The following is a 19788-nucleotide window of genomic DNA, read 5'->3' on the forward strand; positions in this document are numbered from 1 at the left end:
AGGAGGGAGTTACAGTAGTCTAGACGTGAGAGGACCAGGACCAGAACCAGGACCAGAACCAGGACCAGAACCAGGACCAGAACCTGGACCAGAACCTGGACCAGAACCTGGACCAGAACCTGGACCAGAACCTGGACCAGAACCTGGACCAGAACCTGGACCAGAACCTGGACCAGAACCTGGACCAGAACCTGGACCAGAACCTGGACCAGAACCTGGACCGCCTTCTGAGTGACAAGAGGACGTATTCTCCTGATGTTGTGCAGCATGTATCTACAGGAACGTGTTGTTGCAGTGATGTTGGCAGAAAGAGAGAGTTGACTGTCGAGTGTCTCCGAGGTTCTTAGCAGTCAGGGTCGGGGATAACACAGAGTTGTCCAAGGTAGTAGTCAGGTCGAGGGTGGGAGAGTCTTTCCCTGGAAGGAAGAGCAGTTCGGTCTTGTCCAGGTTGATTTTCAGGTGGTGTGAGGACATCCACTGAGATGTCAGTCAGACAGGCAGAGATTCGTGCTGTTACCTGTGTTTCAGATCGGGGAAAAGAGAGGATTAGTTGGGTGTCATCAGCATAGCTGTGGTAGGAAAAGCCATGGGAGTGAATGACAGAGCCGAGAGAGTTGGTGTACAGAGAGAAGAGGAGGGGACCCAGGACGGAGCTTTGAGGGACACCAGTAGTGAAAGGACAAGGTTCAGACACAGATCCTCTCCAAGTTACCCGGTAAGTGCGGTCGTTGAGGTAGGATGAGAACAGGGGGAGAGCAGAGCCTGAGACACTGAGGTCCTGAAGGAGGACAGAAGGATCTGGTGGTTCACTGTGTCAAATGCAGCAGAAGGTCTAGAAGGATCAAGACAGAGGACAGAGAGGCTGCTCTAGCAGTGTGAAGCTGCTCAGAGACAGAAGGAGGACCGTCTCTGTTGAGTGGCCTGGTGAAACACATTTCTCTCCGCTCTATTCATGTCTTCACAAACTTTGATTTTGTGACAAAGTTGTAGTCACATGCAAAAGATTACAATGAAAAGTTTATTTTTTTTGTGTGAACTTTAAAGTAAATATCTCACCAAAACACTCATCCTGATGTCACAACAAAGTTGGTGTGTTCTTAGTGCAGTCTTGTTTCTTAATTATGTATTGATTTGATGTCTTGGACTTCATGTTTGTTTCCCCTCTTTCATGGGGAACTCTGTTGCAGGCTATGTCTGTGGCATTGTACATTGAGCTGTTTTTCATGTGGTTAATAACATTAAATTCTCCTGTTTTAAATGATCAAAGGACATTTAAGTTTAATATGAATGCAACATGTCCCTTGCACATCGCCTGCTTTCTACATTAAAGTGTCATAAAAGTGAAATGGTAAAATAAAACAACCGGTAGGCCTACTAAACCTAATTTACTCTATCACGTGCTTAGTTACTTGAAGCATCGCTGACGTCATCGTCGTCGGCCCAACTGCGCAGCAGCGGCGCTCGCGAAGACACGCACGTGACGTGGAAAGTTGACCGTGTCCGGAAGTGCCGCGGCTTTGTGGGAAGACTCGTGTGTTTTGTCCCGTCGCTGCGGACTCTCGCGGTTCTTTTTGTCACCTCAACCCTGACATTGTGAATCGTCTTGCTCTCACTTAAAATCCCAAATGTATTTGATTGATGTTCGCCGGACACAGAGGACGTGACGCAGCGGGACACTTTGGACACACTGGCCATTTGTCTCACCAGCTAACAGGCTAACAGGCCAACAGCTGACTGCAGGTTCATGTTTGTGTACAGTTTTGTTTTACAAAGTAAATAAGTCGTAACGGGAGAATGAGCAGCGGGCAGGAGACGCCTGTTTGTATGCTCCGATAACAGTGATGTGAAGCGTGTTGGGAGCATATGTACTAAAACTGGACTTGGACATGGAGGACAAATACAGCAGCAACGTCCTGTCCGGGGGGAAACTGGGCATGGTCGAAGTGCCCGACTCCAGGTACCTCCCGCTTCTTTGTCTTCCTTTAATTTCATGCACCTGGAGTTATTGTTTGTAATCTGAATCCTGGAGTCGGAGGTAAGTCGTGTCTTTGTGTAGCTGCGGTCCAACATGTGTAAACGAGTGTGTTGAAACCTGCCACGGATTCAGTGGTTTACTATTAAACCATCTGTAAGTTGTTCAGCCTGTAAAGTCCATGACAGTTACCACGTGTTAAAGGTGACGTCATCCGTTTGGTTGTAGTGTCCAATATGCAAATGAATCAAAACTTTTGAGAAACTAAAAAAGATAAATTGGGTTAATTATCAATCGTTTGTCAAATGTTGTTCTGTCAGTCGTAATCAATACTCTGGTTTGGACACCTTTTTTTTTTAATTTGTTTTTATTGTAATGGTGAATTCAGCTCACTGGGTTTCAGACCTGCAACAGGACTGTGTGACTGTATAATGACAGTTATTGTGTCCCTGTCTCATGCAGCACTAATACTAATGTAGTAAGTCTGATGTCCTTTTGCGTCACAGGTTAACCAGGTACATTGTTTTACTGCTCGTGTCAAAGGTCCTTAAAGCTCTTGGGATCTTTGAATCGTACGATATCCTCAAAGTGGTTCACATAGTTCAGTTCATCTTCATACTAAAGTTAGGGTAAGTACTCCTTATCTTATTCTGTGCAGAAAGTTCATTTAAATATGTTGTATTGGTAGTCGCACTTTGACTTGTACATTATTACTTTTGTATTTCTTGACTTATTGATGGTGACGACATGCTGACACTTCCCTTTTTATTAGGAGTGCTGTTATTCTGCTCTTCTTTCAAAAACCTTTTTCATCTGGCAAAGTCATCTCAAAAAGACAGGTATGTTGGACATGCTGTTCGGTTTGAGCCCCTGTTTTATTAGAGGGGAAAACAAATCTGCTTCTCATTTGACCATCGTTTAACTGCCCTTCTCTGAATGACATTTTAAGGTGAAGCTTTGTGAAAGTAAACTATAGCTATTGACCTGGCATAATGATTCTTGTTAAATCTGTTTGTCTTCGTAGTGGATAAAGTTACTAAAGCACGGCATCCTCAGCTGTGTGATTTCCCTCCTGGGCTTCTTCGGTCTGACTCTCTGTGGGCCTCTCAGGTAAAATATCTTGATGTTTTCATAGCGGTTCAGTGCAACACATACTGTGTATACGTGTTTGTGTGCTCGTGCGGACACTCTTGTGTTCAGGCTGTAATTAGACTCTTGTTATTCACAGGACATTACTGCTGTTTGAGCACAGTGACGTGGTGGTCATCGCTCTCCTCGGTGTCCTGTTCACAAACTCCGGCGGGGGGCCGTCTAAGGTCGGAGGTCTCGCAAATGAGAAACTATTTTACACATGATTTGTTAATGTGTTGTAGTATCAATGTTATCGCGGTTTTCATTATAGGAGCAACGTATGCCACAACACTATAAAACAGATGTATGGTTTCATTTGCTGATGCTTCAACCGGTTGGTTGCGTCTCACTTCACTACAATTATTTCAGTTTCATTTGATCTGTGGTGGATTTGAAACCCGCAGTCAGTGAACGGTTTAATGTATCATTGTGATATAATGATTCATAATAATCTGAAGAGCTTTTTAAACAGAGTATTCAGGTGAAGGAAAGTCCTGACAGCCCCACTGTCTTTGATCATGAGTCTTAGTTCCATTGTTTTGGCCGTTGTCCCTACCGGAAAGGATAACATTTTGCTCATTTACCAATTAAATTGATTAGATCTCCGAAAAATAGTAACATCATTCAAAATACATCTGACTGGTCAGGAAACCTGAGCAGTCAGATGAACAAACAGGTTTTAACAAAACTTATTTGAACGAGAAAACAAAGGTAAATTACAAAATGATTACCTTAAACTGTCCATAGTACGGAGATTTTTGGTGAACTCACTTTCAGTTTTACCTTCAAATGAAGTGGTTTAAATAATCTGAATGAATCTCTGACAACGTGTGTGTGATCGTCAACATTTATTTTCTTGTTGTTCATCACAACTGATAGGAATGACAAATAAACCTGGAAATAAGCTTCAAGTCGTAAACAACCAGATTTATCCTTTAATTCTTCATCAAGTCGAACAGAATTCATATTATTGGAGGGTATTTCTTTTTTCTTTGGTTACCTCGTGGTAGCCAAGAGTGTATATGGTCGTCAGCAGGGACAAACTTTAAGTGCAGGCAAAGAAAGTAGCTGAAACATTTTATTATAAAAAGAAAGCCGAGGTGACACTGCTTCATCTCTTCTACCGAGATTGAAATGACACGACTGTGTTGCACTGAGGATTTTGCATCAGCTTGATTTAACACGGTGGTGGATAGGAAGGTTGTAATATGCACTTCTGTTGGTTTGTCTGTGATTTTGTGCAGACAAGAGGAGCTGCTTTCTTTATCATCGCTGTGATCTGCCTCTTCCTTTTTGACAACGATGATCTGATGGCAAAGATGGCGGAGCACCGTATCCTTTGAGCCTCGTGAAGAGCAACAGTTTCATCTCGCGTCACTGTCTGCTGCCCTGATCTGTTTGTGCTGCGTTATCGTATGTCTGCTCCGTGTGGTATCACCTTGACTCGTCCCGTAACCAGCTGAAGGACATCACGACAGTGCGCTCACTCATTTCCTCTACACTGCCATTTCATTTTTAGGAGTTGCAGATCACAAAGTAAGCAAAGACTGAGCCCCAGCTTCAAATTTGATGTTTCGTGCCGCCCACAGAAGCAGAGTGAAAGCTCTGGGTTTTTAAAAAAAAAAAAAAAAAAAATGTCCTCCCTTCGTCTCCCTTTGCTTCCTGTCAGGGTGGTGTTGTCCTACTGGTGGTCTCTCTGTGTCTGAAGGTGGGCTTCCACACCGTCTCCAGGAAGTTATCAGTAGAGATCGGTGGTGCCAAACGTCTCTATGCCCTCGACAACCTGGTTTCTGCCGTGGTGCTGCTGCCCTGGGTCGTCGTGCTCTCAGCCACCACAGATGTAAGTGCACAGAGCACGGGGCAAAATCTTTACATGCATGTTGCCCATTTCTTCTTTTGGAGAATACGTCGACTCACAAAAACGCTCAAGTTTAAAGATTTAGACAGAACAAGATGGCTTTTTTTATATATATATATATATACTTTAGAGCTTTCAAATGTATTTTGTATCCATCTGAAAAAAAGACAAAACCACAGATTGTGTTTGAAGAGGTGGTAAGTTATGAAACGGAAGTGAATATTGGGCCGTTTCAGTCCTGTTTTCTTTTTTTTAATGTTTTTCCCGTTGCTGGCGATTCAAGTTAATCTATCTGTTAATCCAGCTCTTTGATCTAGAACAAGATATCTTGCCAAATGCTGACCAGATTTTCATGTAATTTAGTGTGTATGATGCCCAAAGAATACATTTTAGTGACCTCCTCATTTTCACTGCACTTTCACCTTCCTAAATTGTATATTAATTGTTTACACCGTCTTTATTTTTGCCTTCATCTGTGGCTCTTGATCTTTTTATTTTACCTCACGGATCACGTTTCACTGTCTGAACAACAGAGCAAAGTAGAGTCCTGGTCGGCCCTCATCCTGCCTTTTGGGATGATCATCTTCTCCGTGATGATCCTGGAGTTTTACGTGGAGGCCGTCTGCTGCGCCAAGATGGAGTCGCCGAGGTGCGCCCGCTACGGCACCATCGCCCTCTTCCTCAGCGCTCTGCTGCTGGCCAACTTCTGGACTCACCCGCTCACCGACCAGCTGCGCTCCATGAGCAAACCACCCCAGCAGGTCAGCACGGAGCATGTGCTCTCTGGAGGAGTGCTCGTCAGCGCCGTCTTCTTCATCATGTGTGAGCAACAGCTGTCGGAGTCACAGCACTTCTATCTACTTTATTTTACTTTGACTTCTGTCACAGTTTAGATTTGACAGTGGAAAAGAAACGCAGAAACAAACCAGGAGGAGTGAGGTCATCACATCAGAACAAACAAACCTACAGATGCGCTGTAAAATCGATGTTAATTTCTCCTCACGTTCTGCCGTCCCTCACCTCTCTGCAGCGTCCAGCATTCTCTCGTCTCCGTCGAGGAAAGGTCAGAAGGGCACGTTGGTGGGTTACTCCCCCGAAGGGACGCCCCTGTACAATTTCATGGGCGACGCGCTGCAGCACACGTCACAGTCGCTCCCACGGTTCATCAAAGATTCACTGAAACAGATCCTGGAGGAGTACGACTCCAGACAGATCTTCTACTTCCTGTGTCTCAACCTGGTACGTACGCTGCTGGGAAGAGGCGACTCAAAACCGACTGTCGGGTGCAAAGTCAAGGAGCAGCTCTTATTGTTCTAATGTCTTATTTAGATTCTTATTTTGACATTTTTAATTTTTAACATTGTGCATTATGTCTTTTAAAAGCTCATCTGTCTATTTTCTGCCTCAACCTATTTAGATTTGACTGGTTCTGAAAATATATCAGAGATTCCAAAATGTCACAAAGATGTCAGTAAAATAGAAAAACATTGAGATCAGGAGATGAACTTAAATGTTATTACAAATATTGATATTTTAAATTAATTCTCAGGTTGTAAATGAACTGTCGCCGTTGTCTTTCTCGGACTCCGGTGTGGTGTGTAGCTTCCGGTGTGGTTTTGTAAGCTTTGTTGCTCCTGTGTTTTCCAGGCTTTCACCTTTGTGGAGCTGTTTTATGGTGTTTGGACCAACAGTCTGGGACTCATCTCCGACGGCTTCCACATGCTGTTTGACTGCTCTGCTTTAGTGCTCGGCCTGTTTGCTGCCCTCATGACCCGCTGGAAAGCCACCAGGATCTTCTCCTACGGGTAAAGTCCATCAAGAACCTGGAATAATAACGCATCTCAGATTCAGATGGGAGTTTAAAACAAAGACTCTTGTTTTTGCAGATACGGTCGTGTTGAAATACTTTCTGGATTCATCAACGGCCTCTTCCTGATGGTCATCTCTTTCTTTGTATTTATGGAGTCAGTCACCCGTTTGGTGGATCCTCCTTACATAAACACAGACATGCTGACTGTAAGTAGACTGCATCTACAACTCTGTAAAGACTTGTGCCTGAATGTATGTTTGCTTCATTATGATGAAGTTATATACACTGCTCAAAAAAATAAAGGGAACACTTAAACAACACAATGTAACTCCAACTCAATCCCACTTCTGGGAAATCAACCTGTCCAGTTAGGAAGCAACACTGATTGTGAATCAGTTTCACCTGCTGTTGTACAAATGGAACAGACAACAGGTGGAAATGAGGCAATTATCAAGACAACCCTATAAAGGAACAGTTCTGCAGGTGGTGACCACAGACCATTTCTCTGTCCTCATCCTTTCTGGATGATTTTTGGTCCCTTTTGCATTTTGCCAGTGTCCTCACCACTAGAGGTAGCATGAGGTGTCTCCAACCCACAGAAGTTGTTCAGGTAGTGCAGCTCATCCAGGATGGCACATCAATGCACGCTGTGGCAAGACGGTTTGCTGTGTCTGTCAGCACAGTGTCAAGAGCACGGAGGACATAACAGGAGACAGGCCAGTCCACCAGGAGACGTGGAGGGGGCCGTAGGAGGACAACAACCCAGCAGCGGGACCGCTATCTGCTCCTTTGTGCAAGGAGGAACAGGAGGAGCGCTGCCAGAGCCCTACAAAATGACCTCCAGCAGGCCACTAATGTGCATGTTTCTGCTCAAACTGTCAGAAACAGACTCCATGAGGACGGTACGAGGGCCCGACGTCCACAAGTGGGGTCTGTGCTCACAGCCCAACACCGTGCAGGGCGATCGGACTTTACCAGAGAACACCAAGATTGGCAGCTTCTCCATCGGCGCCCTGTGCTCTTCACGGATGAGAGCAGGTTCACACTGAGCACATGTGACAGACGTGACGGAGTCTGGAGACGCCGTGGAGAACGTTCTGCTGCCTGCAACATCCTCCAGCGGGACCGGTTTGGCGGCGGGTCAGCGACGGTCTGGGGAGGCATTTCTTTGGAGGGCCACAAAGCCCTCCATGTGCTAGCCAGAGGTACCCTGACTGCCATTAGGTCCCGGGATGAGATCCTCAGACCCATTGTAAGACCACATGCTGGTGCAGTGGGCCCTGGGTTCCTTCTGATGCAGGACAATGCTCGGCCTCATGTGGCTGGAGTGTGTCATCAGTTCCTGAACGATGAAGGCATCGATGCTACGGACCGGCCTGCCCGTTCCCCAGACCTGAATCCAATCCAGCACATCTGGGACATCGTGTCTCGTTCCATCCACCGACGCCACGTCCACCGCAGACTGTCCAGGAGTGGACTGCTGCTTTGATCCAGGTCTGGGAGGAGATCCCTCAGGAGAACATCCGTGGTCTCATCAGGAGCATGCCCAGGCGTTGTAGGGAGTGATACAGGCACGTGGAGGACACACACACTACTGAGACTCATTTTGACTTGTCTTGAGGAATTTCCACAGAAGTTGGATCAGCCTGTGATCTGATTTTTCCACTTTTATTTTGAGTATGATTCTGAATCCAGACCTCCATGGGATAATGATTTTCATTTCCATTGACCATTCTTATGTTATTTTGTTCTCAACACATTCCGCTATGTTATGAGTGAAGATTTTCAACTGGAATATTTCATTCATTGAGATCTAGGATGTGTTGTTTAAGTGTTCCCTTCATTTTTTTTGAGCAGTGTATTTCAGTGTTTCCTGGTTACAGTTTGGCTTTTAATCCTAAGTCATTTAATATTAATACAAGTATCTGTAATGATGTTTTTCCTGGGTTTTTATATGTTCCTGTGTAGTGCAGCTGCACATTGCACACATAAGGTTCCCTAAATGTCAAACAAATAAATAAATTAACAAACTTAAAGGGACATTCAACCAATCAGTCAACTTGAAAAGACTAGACTAGACAAAGCTCTTCCAGGGCCACATAAAACATTATGTGGCTCTGGAAGAGCTTTGTCTCGTCTGGTAAAATAATCCTTGTCATCGGTCTCTCTTTACAAATGTTTAACTGAAAGCCTTTATTATGAAAGAACATTACCAGACAGGGAGAATCTGATGGAGAGACGTCATCTTGTTTATTAGCATTATTGGAGCTCTATGATCCACCTGAGAAACGTAACATTCAGGATGTCTCGGCCTCTGCTGCATCAGTAATAACCGTTCTCTCTCTCATAAGTTGTTCTGTCACATGGATGAACTTCTCTTAATTGCTGCAGAGCAGCATTTTAAAAACTAATGAAGTCCTTCTGCCAACTACAGAAGCAAAGTAAGATAAAAGGAAAGTAGGCAAAACACCAAGTACCATACTTGCATGTCAAAACATAGTATATCAAATGAAAACTTCATCATCTCAAACATATAATCAGTTCAAATACATTCAGTCTCATCCAAATCACACCCTGTAAAAACATTCAAACACACCAAACGGTAACATTTAAACTGACCTCAAGTTGATGCCATTTCATTCTGGTTTTCTTGAAAGTAGTTATTTGTTCCTTTAAACCTTTCACATTGTATCGTTCTTATTTTGTGACTCAACAAAGCAAAACAGTTTAAAAAATGTTTTTTTTTTTTCCACACTCCTCCCACACATGCTTCGTCATCTGCCTTCACTCATGCCGGCCGTGTGTCCTGACTGACATGTGATCGATAGGAATCCATTAAATTATATTCTGATTCGATCAACATATGTATTTGGCTGATATCGGTCCTCTGAGATCTTTAGTTAAGCGTGAACTCTGTGCCCTGCTGCTTGTCCTCTGCAGCCGGTGTCTGTCGGAGGCTTACTGGTCAACCTGGTGGGTATCTGCGCTTTCAGTCACGCTCACTCCCACGGAAGCAAAAGCTGCTCGTCACATGACCACGGCCAATCGCACCACGGCCACTCCCACAGCGAGCACAGCCACGGAGGTCACGGACACTCTCAGTTTATGGACAGAAAGTTTCAGACAGATGAAACGCTCATGTTTCTTTGTCTTCCAGGTGTTTTCCTCCACGTCCTCGCTGACACTTTGGGCAGCGTCGGGGTGATCATCTCCACCGTCCTCATCCGCCAGTTCGGCTGGTTGATCGCTGACCCTATCTGCTCGCTCTTCATCGCCACACTCATTTTTCTCAGCGTCATCCCTCTGCTGAAGGACGCCTGCGAGGTTCTTCTTCTACGAACTCCCCCAGAACACGAGAAGGACCTGAACATTGCGCTGGAAAAGGTGAGGAGTCCCACACGATGAGGACAAAGTTAGTCCGGGTTTCTCTATCAGATGTTGGTCTTGACAGCCCTGCGAAGTAAATCTGCATCTATTACAGCAGTAGGCGGACGTTGAGACGAATCTGTTTACTTTTCATATCTAATTATTTGAGTGAATGGCAGCAGATTTTCTACCGCCTGATGATTATATTTTAAGTTAGTAACGTGTTGCTTTTTACTTCCACCACGGAGGCTTTGTGTAGTTTGTCCATTTTATTGCTTTGCAAAATATCTCAAAATTGTGACTGATAAATTAAATTTGGTAGAAAGTCAGATCCTGGGCTACTTTTTGAAACAAAGCCCAGATTGGACATAATTGAACAATGAAGAGAACTGAGTAGGTTTTGTTGGAAATTCACCAGTTGATTTCCACCGAGTTGTTTTGATCAGAGACACCAATAGGCAGATTCAATCAGCAAGTTGATTTATTCAGCAACTTCAGCATACATGATATCACGGAGAGCCCAACATCAACCAGAGGTCTCTCTGTTGGAGTCTGATCTGAGCACTCGATATTACATATTTTATACAGAGTAGGGTGGGACTTTAGTCTCAGATGTTCCACAAGAGGAGTAACAAGTGCAACTCGCGTGTGAGTTGTCACGTACCGAAACTTACTTCGTGTTTTCATGACCTTGGGCACACAGCTGTGTGCAGCACATCTTAATGCTGAGTCGACAGGGTTACATATAGTATCATAATAGCATTTGATTAAAGACTGGATCAAACATATATATATAGATATAGATATATATATATAAATGGGCATAGCATAAGCATAATCTACCACAATTTAAGCATAATCTACCACATTTAAGCATAATCTACCACAATTCCCCCTTTTGATCTCATTTTAAGAGATCACAAACAGAATCATACCATGATAACACACATCACAAAACGTCCAGAAACTTTAGAAAGACAGTTCCAGGTCGATCTGGCCCTCGGCATCGAGAAGGGGCATCTGGAGGTGGGGGTCCGCTTCGGCACCAACAGCTCGGTTGATGAGTTTTACCATCAGGGCTCGGAGGCAGGGAATACAGCAACATCCACACAACACCAAAAGTGCACAAAACACAGCCAGTGAAATCAGGATGGAAGAGATAAGTTTGGACCATTTACCAAACATAGTGGTCATCGCATCACTGAACGGGTTATCTATACCTGACATTTCATGCATTTCCTGTGACAGAGTGCGCAGCCCTTCCAGAGCCCGGGTCACAGAACCATCCGGTGCGGTGTTATTTGCAATAAACGTACAGCACTGATCACCAAACATATGACACACTCCACCTTTCTCAGCGAGAAGCATATCCAGCGCCATGCGATTTTGTACAGTCATCAGGGAAGTGGCAGCTAATTGCTCAGAAAGACCAGCCACAGCATCACGCGTAGCATTAGCTAAGCGAAGCACATTATAATGCACAAAATTAATGCGATCCACATTCTTATTGGGAGTGATCGGAAAGAGGGCAGAGATAATAGGCAAATTCTCAAATCCAATGTAACATAAGTATGTCTTCAGGGGACCTGGCAGACCCTTGTTGTAAGTGGGCTAACACCTCACTCTTTGGAGGCGTTCTTCTCGACGTCCGCAGCCGTTTCCTGCAGGGTCCTCTGTGGCTCCAATCCTGGCGCACACTGCAAGAGGTGGTACCAGGTGTCTCCTTTGCCCTCCAGCCAGACCGCGTGTGATGTCCTCTCGGTCACCAGGAAGGGTCCAGTCCACCTAGGCTCGCTCCACTTTCTCGTGATGACTCTCAGCAGGACCCAGTCCGTCAGGGGGAGTTCTGGCACGGTTCCGCGTGGATCCTCACTTATCTGTTTCGCAAAATAAGAATTGACAGCCGCAGTTTGATTATACCATTCTTTGTGTGAAATACGGCGGTCCTCTCTCCCCCCATGGAGAGCTCTGTTGGGACCTGGAAACGGTCTCCCATGCTCCAGTTCAAATGGGGTGTGTCCAGTGGTCCTGTTGACTGATGACCTGATGGAAAGCAGAGTCAGTGGCAGAGCATCTACCCAGTTCAGACCTGTTTGTGCACATATTTTGGATAGTTTAGCTTTGACAGTCTGATTCATTCTCTCTACTTTTCCTTGGGACTGTGGATGATACACCGAGCCGAACCCATGTCTCAGCCCCAGCATTGCTTCTACCTGCTGCAGATCCTGATTCTTAAAATGTGTACCATTGTCTGACCTAATTTTTTTCAGGAAAACCATGCTGTGGGATGTAATGGTTAATCAGGCATTTTATCACAGTTTTGCTATCCTCTTTCCTTGCTGGCCAGGCTTCAGGCCAGCCAGTGTATGCATCAACACACATCAGTATGTATCTGCATCCTCGTACCGGCTTGATCATATCTGTAAAATCAATGATTATTTCTTTCCCTGGTACAGTTTTCAGTTCATACCTACCCGGGCCCGGTTTATAAGGAGGTTTGACGTTGTAGTTTGTGCACTCTGGGCAGGCTTTTCCCACGTGTGCTATCATGTCCTGTAGATATGGATGCCACCATTCCTCCAGGGTTTTCCTCATTTGCGCTGCTCCATGGTGACCCACTCCATGGGCTTCCTGTAGGAGAGATTCTCGTGGTCCTGGAGGCATGACCAGCCGGCCATCTGCGCTTCTCCAGATTCCATCAGCTTTCTTTGCTCCTCTTTGCACCCATACTGATTTCTCCTGCGGGGATGCTTTGTCCTGTTCTTCTCCTATTTTGGAGAGAGTCAACATATTCTGCCGGTCTTCACAATCATCTCTTACCATGCACATCGTGACCTGGTATCCAGCCGCCTTTTTGGCAGCTGTATCCGCTGCCTGGTTTCCTCTGGCCTGTGGGGAGTTGCCGCTGTCGTGTCCTCTGCATTTGAGGATGGCCACTTCTTCCCGGAGTTGTAGGGCGTCCACCAGCTCTCTCATTTCTTCTTCATGTTTGATCGGTGTTTGACTGGCGGTTCGAAATCCCGCCCTAATCCATTGTCCTAAATCTACCTGGGCTGCATGCACTGCGTAAGCTGAATCAGTGTATATGTTCACCTTTTGCCCTGCTGCCGATTTAAGTGCTTCGATCAGGGCCACCACTTCTGCTCTTTGTGCCGATGGGCCCCCTTGAGGTGTTCAGCTGTCACTGTCAGGTAGTCGTCTCGTTGTCTTTTTACCACGGCATATCCTGCTTTGAGCCCCTCTTGTGGGTGTCTAAAGCAGCAGCCGTCTGTATACACGTCGTCTGCCTCGGCTATTGGGCTTGTTTTCAGGTCTGGTCGCGCTTTGTCTTCTAATGTCACTCGTGTCGCGCACTCGTGTGTAGGTCCATGTCCTATTCTGTCGGCCATGTTGATGCCTTCGTGTGTGAAGAGCAAATTCGGAGCTTCGAGAACTTTGGATAGTCGTTGTTGTCTCAGTGAGGTCATTGTAAATGTCTGTGAGTTTACATATGCCACGATGCTGTGTGATGTCAGGACGTGCAGTGGGTGTCCCATGACTATGTGTGTGCACTTAGTGATCAGTTCGGCCACTCCTGCTGCGTGTCTTGTGCATGATGGATGTCTTTTTTCCATTGGATCCAGCATTATGCTGAGATATGTCAATGTTGTTCTATCACCCCCTTTTTTCTGAAACAATACTCCATTGACCACGGAGTCTGTTTCAGAAACATCCAAATGGAACGGGAGGGTGTAGTCAGGTATGGCTAGGTCGCAGGATTTAGCCAGAGCCTGTTTTAATCGAATGGATGCTTGTTCAGCCTCCAAAGTCCAGTTAAGAGAGGCAGTGAGGTTGTGCATTCCAATTTCGCGGACTAAGGCCCATAGCTGTTGTGTGAGACCGGTAAAATTGGGAATGTAATGTCTGCTGTAACCGACCAGGCCCAGAAACGAGAGCGTGTCTTTGACAGTGTGTGGCTGAGTGTGGTGCAAGATGGTGGTGCGGTGTGCAGGAGACATAGAGGCCCCCTTTTGAGATATCAGTCTCCCCAGGAATGAAACTTGCTGTCGTGCTATCTGTAGTTTAGCCTTACTAACCTTGAACCCATGTGTGTTCAGATGTCGCAGGAGGTCAGTGGTGGCAGTCAGGCAGTCTGAGGCTGTGTCAGATGCGAGGAGGAGGTCGTCCATGTACTGTATGAGGACAGTACCTGGTGGCAGCTCGAGGTCAGACAGACAGGATTTCAACACTTGATTAAATATGCCTGGGGACAAAGCAAAGCCCTGAGGCAGGCGCGTGTACCGCAGCTGTTGGTTTTGATACGTGAAGGAGAATACATCACGTAACTCAGTGGCCAGTGGGAGACAGAAAAATGCATTTGCCAAATTGACACAGGTAAAATACTTGTGAGTAGGACTGAGGTTATTCAGAGCTACATAGGGGTTGGGAACTGGCACCGTGTTAGTGGTCAATATTTTGTTAATGGCTCTTAAATCGTGTGCCATGCGAAACTTGCCTGTCCCTTTCTTTTCCACCGGCAGGATGGGCGTGTTCCAGGCAGATGTAGATTCTTCCAACACTCCAGAATTTAGGAGGCCTTGTATCGTTTCTGCAATACCTGCCACCGCCGCTGGTTTGTGTGGATATTGTGGTACCCACACAGGGGAATCTGCACTGATGGAGAACGTTACTGGTGTGCACTGTACAGAACCCACATCCGTCGGTCCCTGTGACCACAGAGAGTCAGGCAGCGCTGTCAGGAGGGAAACTGCGTCAGAGTGATCAGATTTGTCACGCCCGTGATCCCTGGGGATCAACAAATGCTCCAGTGTAATAACATCAGACGTGCTGTTGTGTATGCGAAACATATTGAGGGACCTGGATCGGAGCACTCGTGGAATACAGGTGCTCTCCCAGTCCTGGCAGTCATGCCCTCTTTTAACCATGGGCCCTAACTCCCGGGCTTCATGTTGAGGATGCAGAGCCAACGAGACATGTGGAAACGATGTGTCAGACATTTTAAACCAGAGTTCCTGTTCTGTACTCAACTCACCTATGGCCGCCACTCCTTCCTGTCCCACGAGTATATCACCTGTGTGAAGTTGCCAAATCTTACCTTGGACTTGTTCCTGGAATGCTTCAAGATAGCACTCGTCTCCATCTCGATCGTAGAACAGGGTCAGATGGGGAGGATCGGGAGGAGGAACGTAGGGATGTACACGGGATATCCAGGGACGCCAGGAGTTGTAGGCTGAGAGCAGTCCTGTCGTTGGTTCGTGTGAGGGCTGCAACAGCCCCCAGTAGATGTCAGCATGCAGTGTGTCCGGAGACCGAACCAGGTATTGTCCGCTACGTTCGCAGGTCAATCCACAGGGAATGTCAGTACCGTTTGGGAAAGATACGACGAGACCCTCGGGGCCACACAATATTGTGGCACCCAATTTAATGAGCAGGTCTCGACCCAGTAAGTTAACAGGGACTTCAGGGGAGATCAGGAAACGGTGGAGGTGCTGCTGTCCAGCCAGTTGGGTGGGTAGTGGTGTGGTGAATGATAAAGTTTGACTCACCCCGGAGAACCCCACAACGCTCATAGTCTGGTTGGATATGGGACCAAGGGGTTGTTTCATGGTGGAGCATGTGGCACCTGTGTCCACCAGGAATGGCACCTCTTCTCCCGCCACTGTCATGTTCATCATGGGCTCTGGGGTGGGTCTGTGTGTGGGGTTTCTCCGTGTATCGCGTCATTGTGGCAGCATGTAGTCGTGTTCACCGCCGTAGGGGTCCTCCCACACTGGATATTGCGTGTAGACTGGGCCGCCACGTCCTCTGGGGCCTCCTCTTTCTCCTGGGGGTCCCCGTCCACGTGGTCCTCCACGGCCTCTGGCTTCGGTGTGCTGCTTCTCTGGACAGTTGCGTACATAATGACCATATTGGTCACAGTAATAACATTTTCCATCATTACCTCCTCTTGCCCCCACGTCTCTTCGGTCCCATCCTCGCCCACGTCCTCTCCCCCTTTCCATCCGGTATCCTCCCCTGTCATACGATGCCGGAGACCTATGGGGAGGGCCAGGATGCTCCTCCCATGAGGGGACAGGATACAGATCAGGAGTATGATCGGGGCCAGACATCATTAATTTTACCTCTTTTTTTTTTTTTTTATCGTCATTGACATCTTTTCTGGCCTGTCCCAGCTGTAATTTGAGCAGCTGTCTCTGGAGTTCTTTCACATCGTCGCCGTCCTTGTCGGTGGCATCCTTCGCCCTCTGGAGGTGGTGTACCAGATGTCTTTCCCATGTCTGGCTGTCACTGCCCTGTAAATCAGGATTATCCATCATTAATTGTTGCACAGATTTGGGCAGCCCCTCCATAACTGCCTGTCTGAACCATACTTCCTGTGAGCTCTTACTTGGGTGCACCCCAGTACACTTAGTCCATTCTTCTTTAACCTCTGACAAATGCTGTCGGGGGGGTGTTTTAGGGTCCCACCCTAGTTTGGGAATGGCGGGGCCTCTGGGGGCCGGGAAGGTCTGTCTGGTCTCTTCAGCTAGTCTTTTGAATACCACACACAGTGGCTCTTCATCGGGTGTGTTAGTAGTCCCGGCATCTACTTCGATTTGTCGGCGTTCAGCCGGAGTCACACATCGTGCAATAATCGCTCTCCAGTCCCCTAATGCCATGTTTTGTCCCGTTGTCAATTTCTCGAACTGCATGATCCACATATTCCCTCCCTCTGTGATTGGAGGCAGCTGGTTTGTCAGTCCAGTCACATCTGTCAGGTTCAATGGTTTGTATATAGTTTGTCCGCTTCCGGTGTACAGGAGGGGGAAGTTGCCCGCTCCTCCTTCTTTCTTTGAGCGTGTGTGATATGCAGGTCCCTGCCAGACTCTCTCTAAGTCGGTCCGGTACATTTCTCTGTCTGCCTGTATCTGCTCTGTCATGTCCTCTAATACAGCCTGTCTGGCTCTGTCCTCCCTCAGTGTCTGTTTGAGTTCGTGCAGGTCTTTATCACTTGCCCTTTCTTCCTCTTCTGTCAGTACACGTTCTCGTCTTTGTGATTCTTTACAACTTTTCAACAGTATTTTTTGCAGAGCCTCATTGGTGGAACGTTTGACCTGATGAGCCGCCTCCGAGACTTCAGACAAATTAGTGTCTGATCTCCATTTTCCTTTTATTTGCAAAACAGCAGTGCACGGCTTACCTTCGCTCTGTGTCTGCCTCTTCGGGTGCGGGGTGTCACAGTATCGCGGGGGTCGCGCTGGTGGAGGTCCTCCGCTCCTCTCAGTTTGCTTGTTCTGTAACTCACCATAATACTCCTCCATATGCTGTTGATACTCCTCCCTTTGTCGTTGTTGCAATCTTCTGAGTTCATCACCCATCGGTCTTTCTGCTTCTTCCTCCTGGCTTTCTTCTTGTTCTTGCTCCCGCCTGTCCCATTCGGGACCGGTCTCCTCCTCCTGAGATGAACCTGTGTCAGAGGGAGTAACGGACCTGCGGTTCACGGTCTTCTCCTTACCTTTTTTCTTTTGCTTCTTTTTTTGTTTCCTCTTTTGGCACTGCATTCTCTCCTCCTCCTCTTCTTCCTCCGTTGTGTTGGCCGTTTCTATCAGCAAGGTCCCTTCTCTCACCGTGAGGACAGGATACAGTCCCGGTCGGGCCGCTGGAGTGCTTATCTTCGGCTGCGGCCTCTCCCCCGCGGCGCCTGTTGCTGGAGTTCCTGTGAAGCTGTAGGGAGGAGGAGGGGGAGCGCTCGGAGAACAGGGTGCGGTTACTGCTTTCTCCTCTTTTCCTTCTGCTTTTCTGCACGCGTGTTTGACTCCTTGCCAAATTACCGCCAGTTGATGCCATTTACTACTTGTTTTGTCCAACTTTTTTATCTGCTTCTTCCACTCTCCTCGGAACATCCTTTTTACGGTTGTTATTTCAGCCTCTGCCTCTTCTTTACGTTGTTTCATGGCTTTAGCATTGTCCCACAACAATCTACCAAGTGGCAGACTTAATTCTTCTTTCCCTTTCACTGCTTCTTCTAACATTTCTTTCAATATGTCTTGTCTTTTCTCTTCTTTTCTGTCCCCTGCTGTTGACCCCAATCCGGCCAATATCACTCTCACTTGGGCCCCATACGGTCCCCATCCACCATCATCTATTTCTCGATCAAATTCACCGTCCATGATTTCTGTCCCTACCGTCTTTTCCTACCAGACTGGGAATTACTCTCTTCCTACCAGGTCTTAGACCTCTTCTGCCCCTACCGTTTAGATTATTTCACGTTGTTTCGCTACTTTCGAGGTTTACACCGTACCTCAGGCTTTTAAACCCATATTATTTCGGGGGTTCCTCAGTACCCCGGGCTTTTAAACCCAGCTATGTCCGGAGACCCGTCGGCCTCCGGTGGGGCTTGCCACAGCCAGAAACCAATACACTCATCCCAGTCTTTAAATGCCTTTTTAGCGACTCGGCTCTAGCACAGATACACAGAGTTTTATTTTAATAGTTTTCAATTGCAGAAATTCAGATTAAACTCGGTCTTCTGCTCACCTTATCTTCCGACCGGTCGTGGTCTCTGTGCGTCTGTGTGTCCTGCCTCGTCAGTTCCAAATTCTGTCTCTGATCCCGGACGAGCCCCCAAATTGTTGGGAATTCACCAATTGATTCCACCGAGTTGTTTTGATCAGAGACACCAATAGGCAGATTCAATCAGCAAGTTGATTTATTCAGCAACTTCAGCATACATGATATCACGGAGAGCCCAACATCAACCAGAGGTCTCTCTGTTGGAGTCTGATCTGAGCACTCGATATTACATATTTTATACAGAGTAGGGTGGGACTTTAGTCTCGGATGTTCCACAAGAGGAGTAACAAGTGCAGCTAGAGTTGTTGGTACCGTGACCTTCGTGTTTTCTGACCTTCACACAGCGTGTGAGTTATCATGCTGAGTCGACAAACTTACTTAGTGTTTTCATTTGCCTTGGATCAAACATATATATATATATATATATATATATATATATATATATATATATATATATATATATATATATATATACAGGGTTACATATAGTATCATAATAGCATTTGATTAAAGACTGGATTAAACATATATATATATATATATAAGAATCATTCACATGGATTTTATTAATGCTGACTCTATCTGTTAACATTTCACTTTATTGTGATGAATCCTATTGTTTGGCGACACGCTGACCTTTTGCTAACCACCGATTTCACTGGTTCCTGGAATAATTGAGGTCTTAATGTGCAGATTGCTGTGAAGTTTTGACTTGGAGCTATTTATTAGTAAATATACTAAAGCAAGTGAACAGACAGTTGGCATTGATTTACTGATTGATTGTCAATTGTCATCGGTAGGTGACGGCCATTTTGAAAGACGCGGGGGTGAATAATCTGTCGGTGCAGGTGGAGAAGGAGGCGTACTTCCAGCACATGTCGGGACTCAGCACCGGATTTCATGAAGTTCTGGCAATGACGCAACAGATGGAGTCCATGAAGTACCTGAACGACGGGACGTGCATCATGTAACGTCCATCAATGGGACCAAACGAAACTTTAACGATTCAAACCTAACTCTCTTTTTTGAAATGTACAGTGTATGTATGTGGTTTAAATAAATCTGAATATATTGCTTTTATTTTCCTGCCAGCTGCAG

General features: G+C 46.3%; 3 protein-coding genes across 3 annotated transcripts; 1 reads left to right on the plus strand and 2 right to left on the minus strand.

The window, feature by feature from the left end:
• The first annotated feature begins 1495 nt into the window (after nucleotides 1-1495).
• slc30a5 (solute carrier family 30 member 5) lies at nucleotides 1496-19770 on the plus strand. The gene is given in 17 exon segments (XM_069706110.1): nucleotides 1496-1957; nucleotides 2479-2601; nucleotides 2745-2811; nucleotides 2997-3082; nucleotides 3201-3288; nucleotides 4348-4435; nucleotides 4563-4639; nucleotides 4773-4943; nucleotides 5495-5783; nucleotides 5992-6200; nucleotides 6609-6766; nucleotides 6848-6977; nucleotides 9712-10162; nucleotides 16326-16349; nucleotides 17359-17408; nucleotides 18939-18980; nucleotides 19491-19770. Coding segments are annotated over 17 exon segments (2295 nt in total). The 5' UTR covers nucleotides 1496-1886; the 3' UTR covers nucleotides 19662-19770.
• LOC138625278 (uncharacterized) lies at nucleotides 11933-15854 on the minus strand. The gene is made up of 3 exons (XM_069706098.1): nucleotides 15233-15854; nucleotides 14633-14869; nucleotides 11933-12014 (listed from the first exon to the last, which is right to left on the minus strand). The coding sequence occupies exons 1-3, from the start codon at nucleotides 15810-15812 to the stop codon at nucleotides 12007-12009; spliced, it is 825 nt and encodes a 274-aa protein (XP_069562199.1). The 5' UTR covers nucleotides 15813-15854; the 3' UTR covers nucleotides 11933-12006.
• On the minus strand, nucleotides 16340-18494 carry LOC138625241 (ABC transporter F family member 4-like). Its single transcript, XM_069706025.1, has 2 exons — nucleotides 16526-18494; nucleotides 16340-16430 (listed from the first exon to the last, which is right to left on the minus strand). The coding sequence occupies exons 1-2, from the start codon at nucleotides 18285-18287 to the stop codon at nucleotides 16423-16425; spliced, it is 1770 nt and encodes a 589-aa protein (XP_069562126.1). The 5' UTR covers nucleotides 18288-18494; the 3' UTR covers nucleotides 16340-16422.
• Nucleotides 19771-19788: the final 18 nt, after the last annotated feature.

The sequence above is a fragment of the Brachyistius frenatus genome, unplaced genomic scaffold (assembly GCF_029030835.1).
Source record: "Brachyistius frenatus isolate BFR_SWC_R1_liver_20210118 unplaced genomic scaffold, ASM2903083v1 Contig_3, whole genome shotgun sequence".
Taxonomy (NCBI): Eukaryota; Metazoa; Chordata; class Actinopteri; family Embiotocidae; genus Brachyistius; species Brachyistius frenatus.

Bases quoted from the DNA above. Each gene is read 5' to 3' on its own strand.
- LOC138625278 (XM_069706098.1), bottom strand. From the start codon at position 15,812: ATGATGAACATGACAGTGGCGGGAGAAGAGGTGCCATTCCTGGTGGAC. The intron at 14,870-15,232 runs GTAAGATTTGGC...CCCTCCTGACAG, and splicing joins ATTCCAGGAACAAGTCCAAG to CGCTGCCTGACTCTCTGTGG.
- LOC138625241 (XM_069706025.1), bottom strand. From the start codon at position 18,287: ATGGACGGTGAATTTGATCGAGAAATAGATGATGGTGGATGGGGACCG.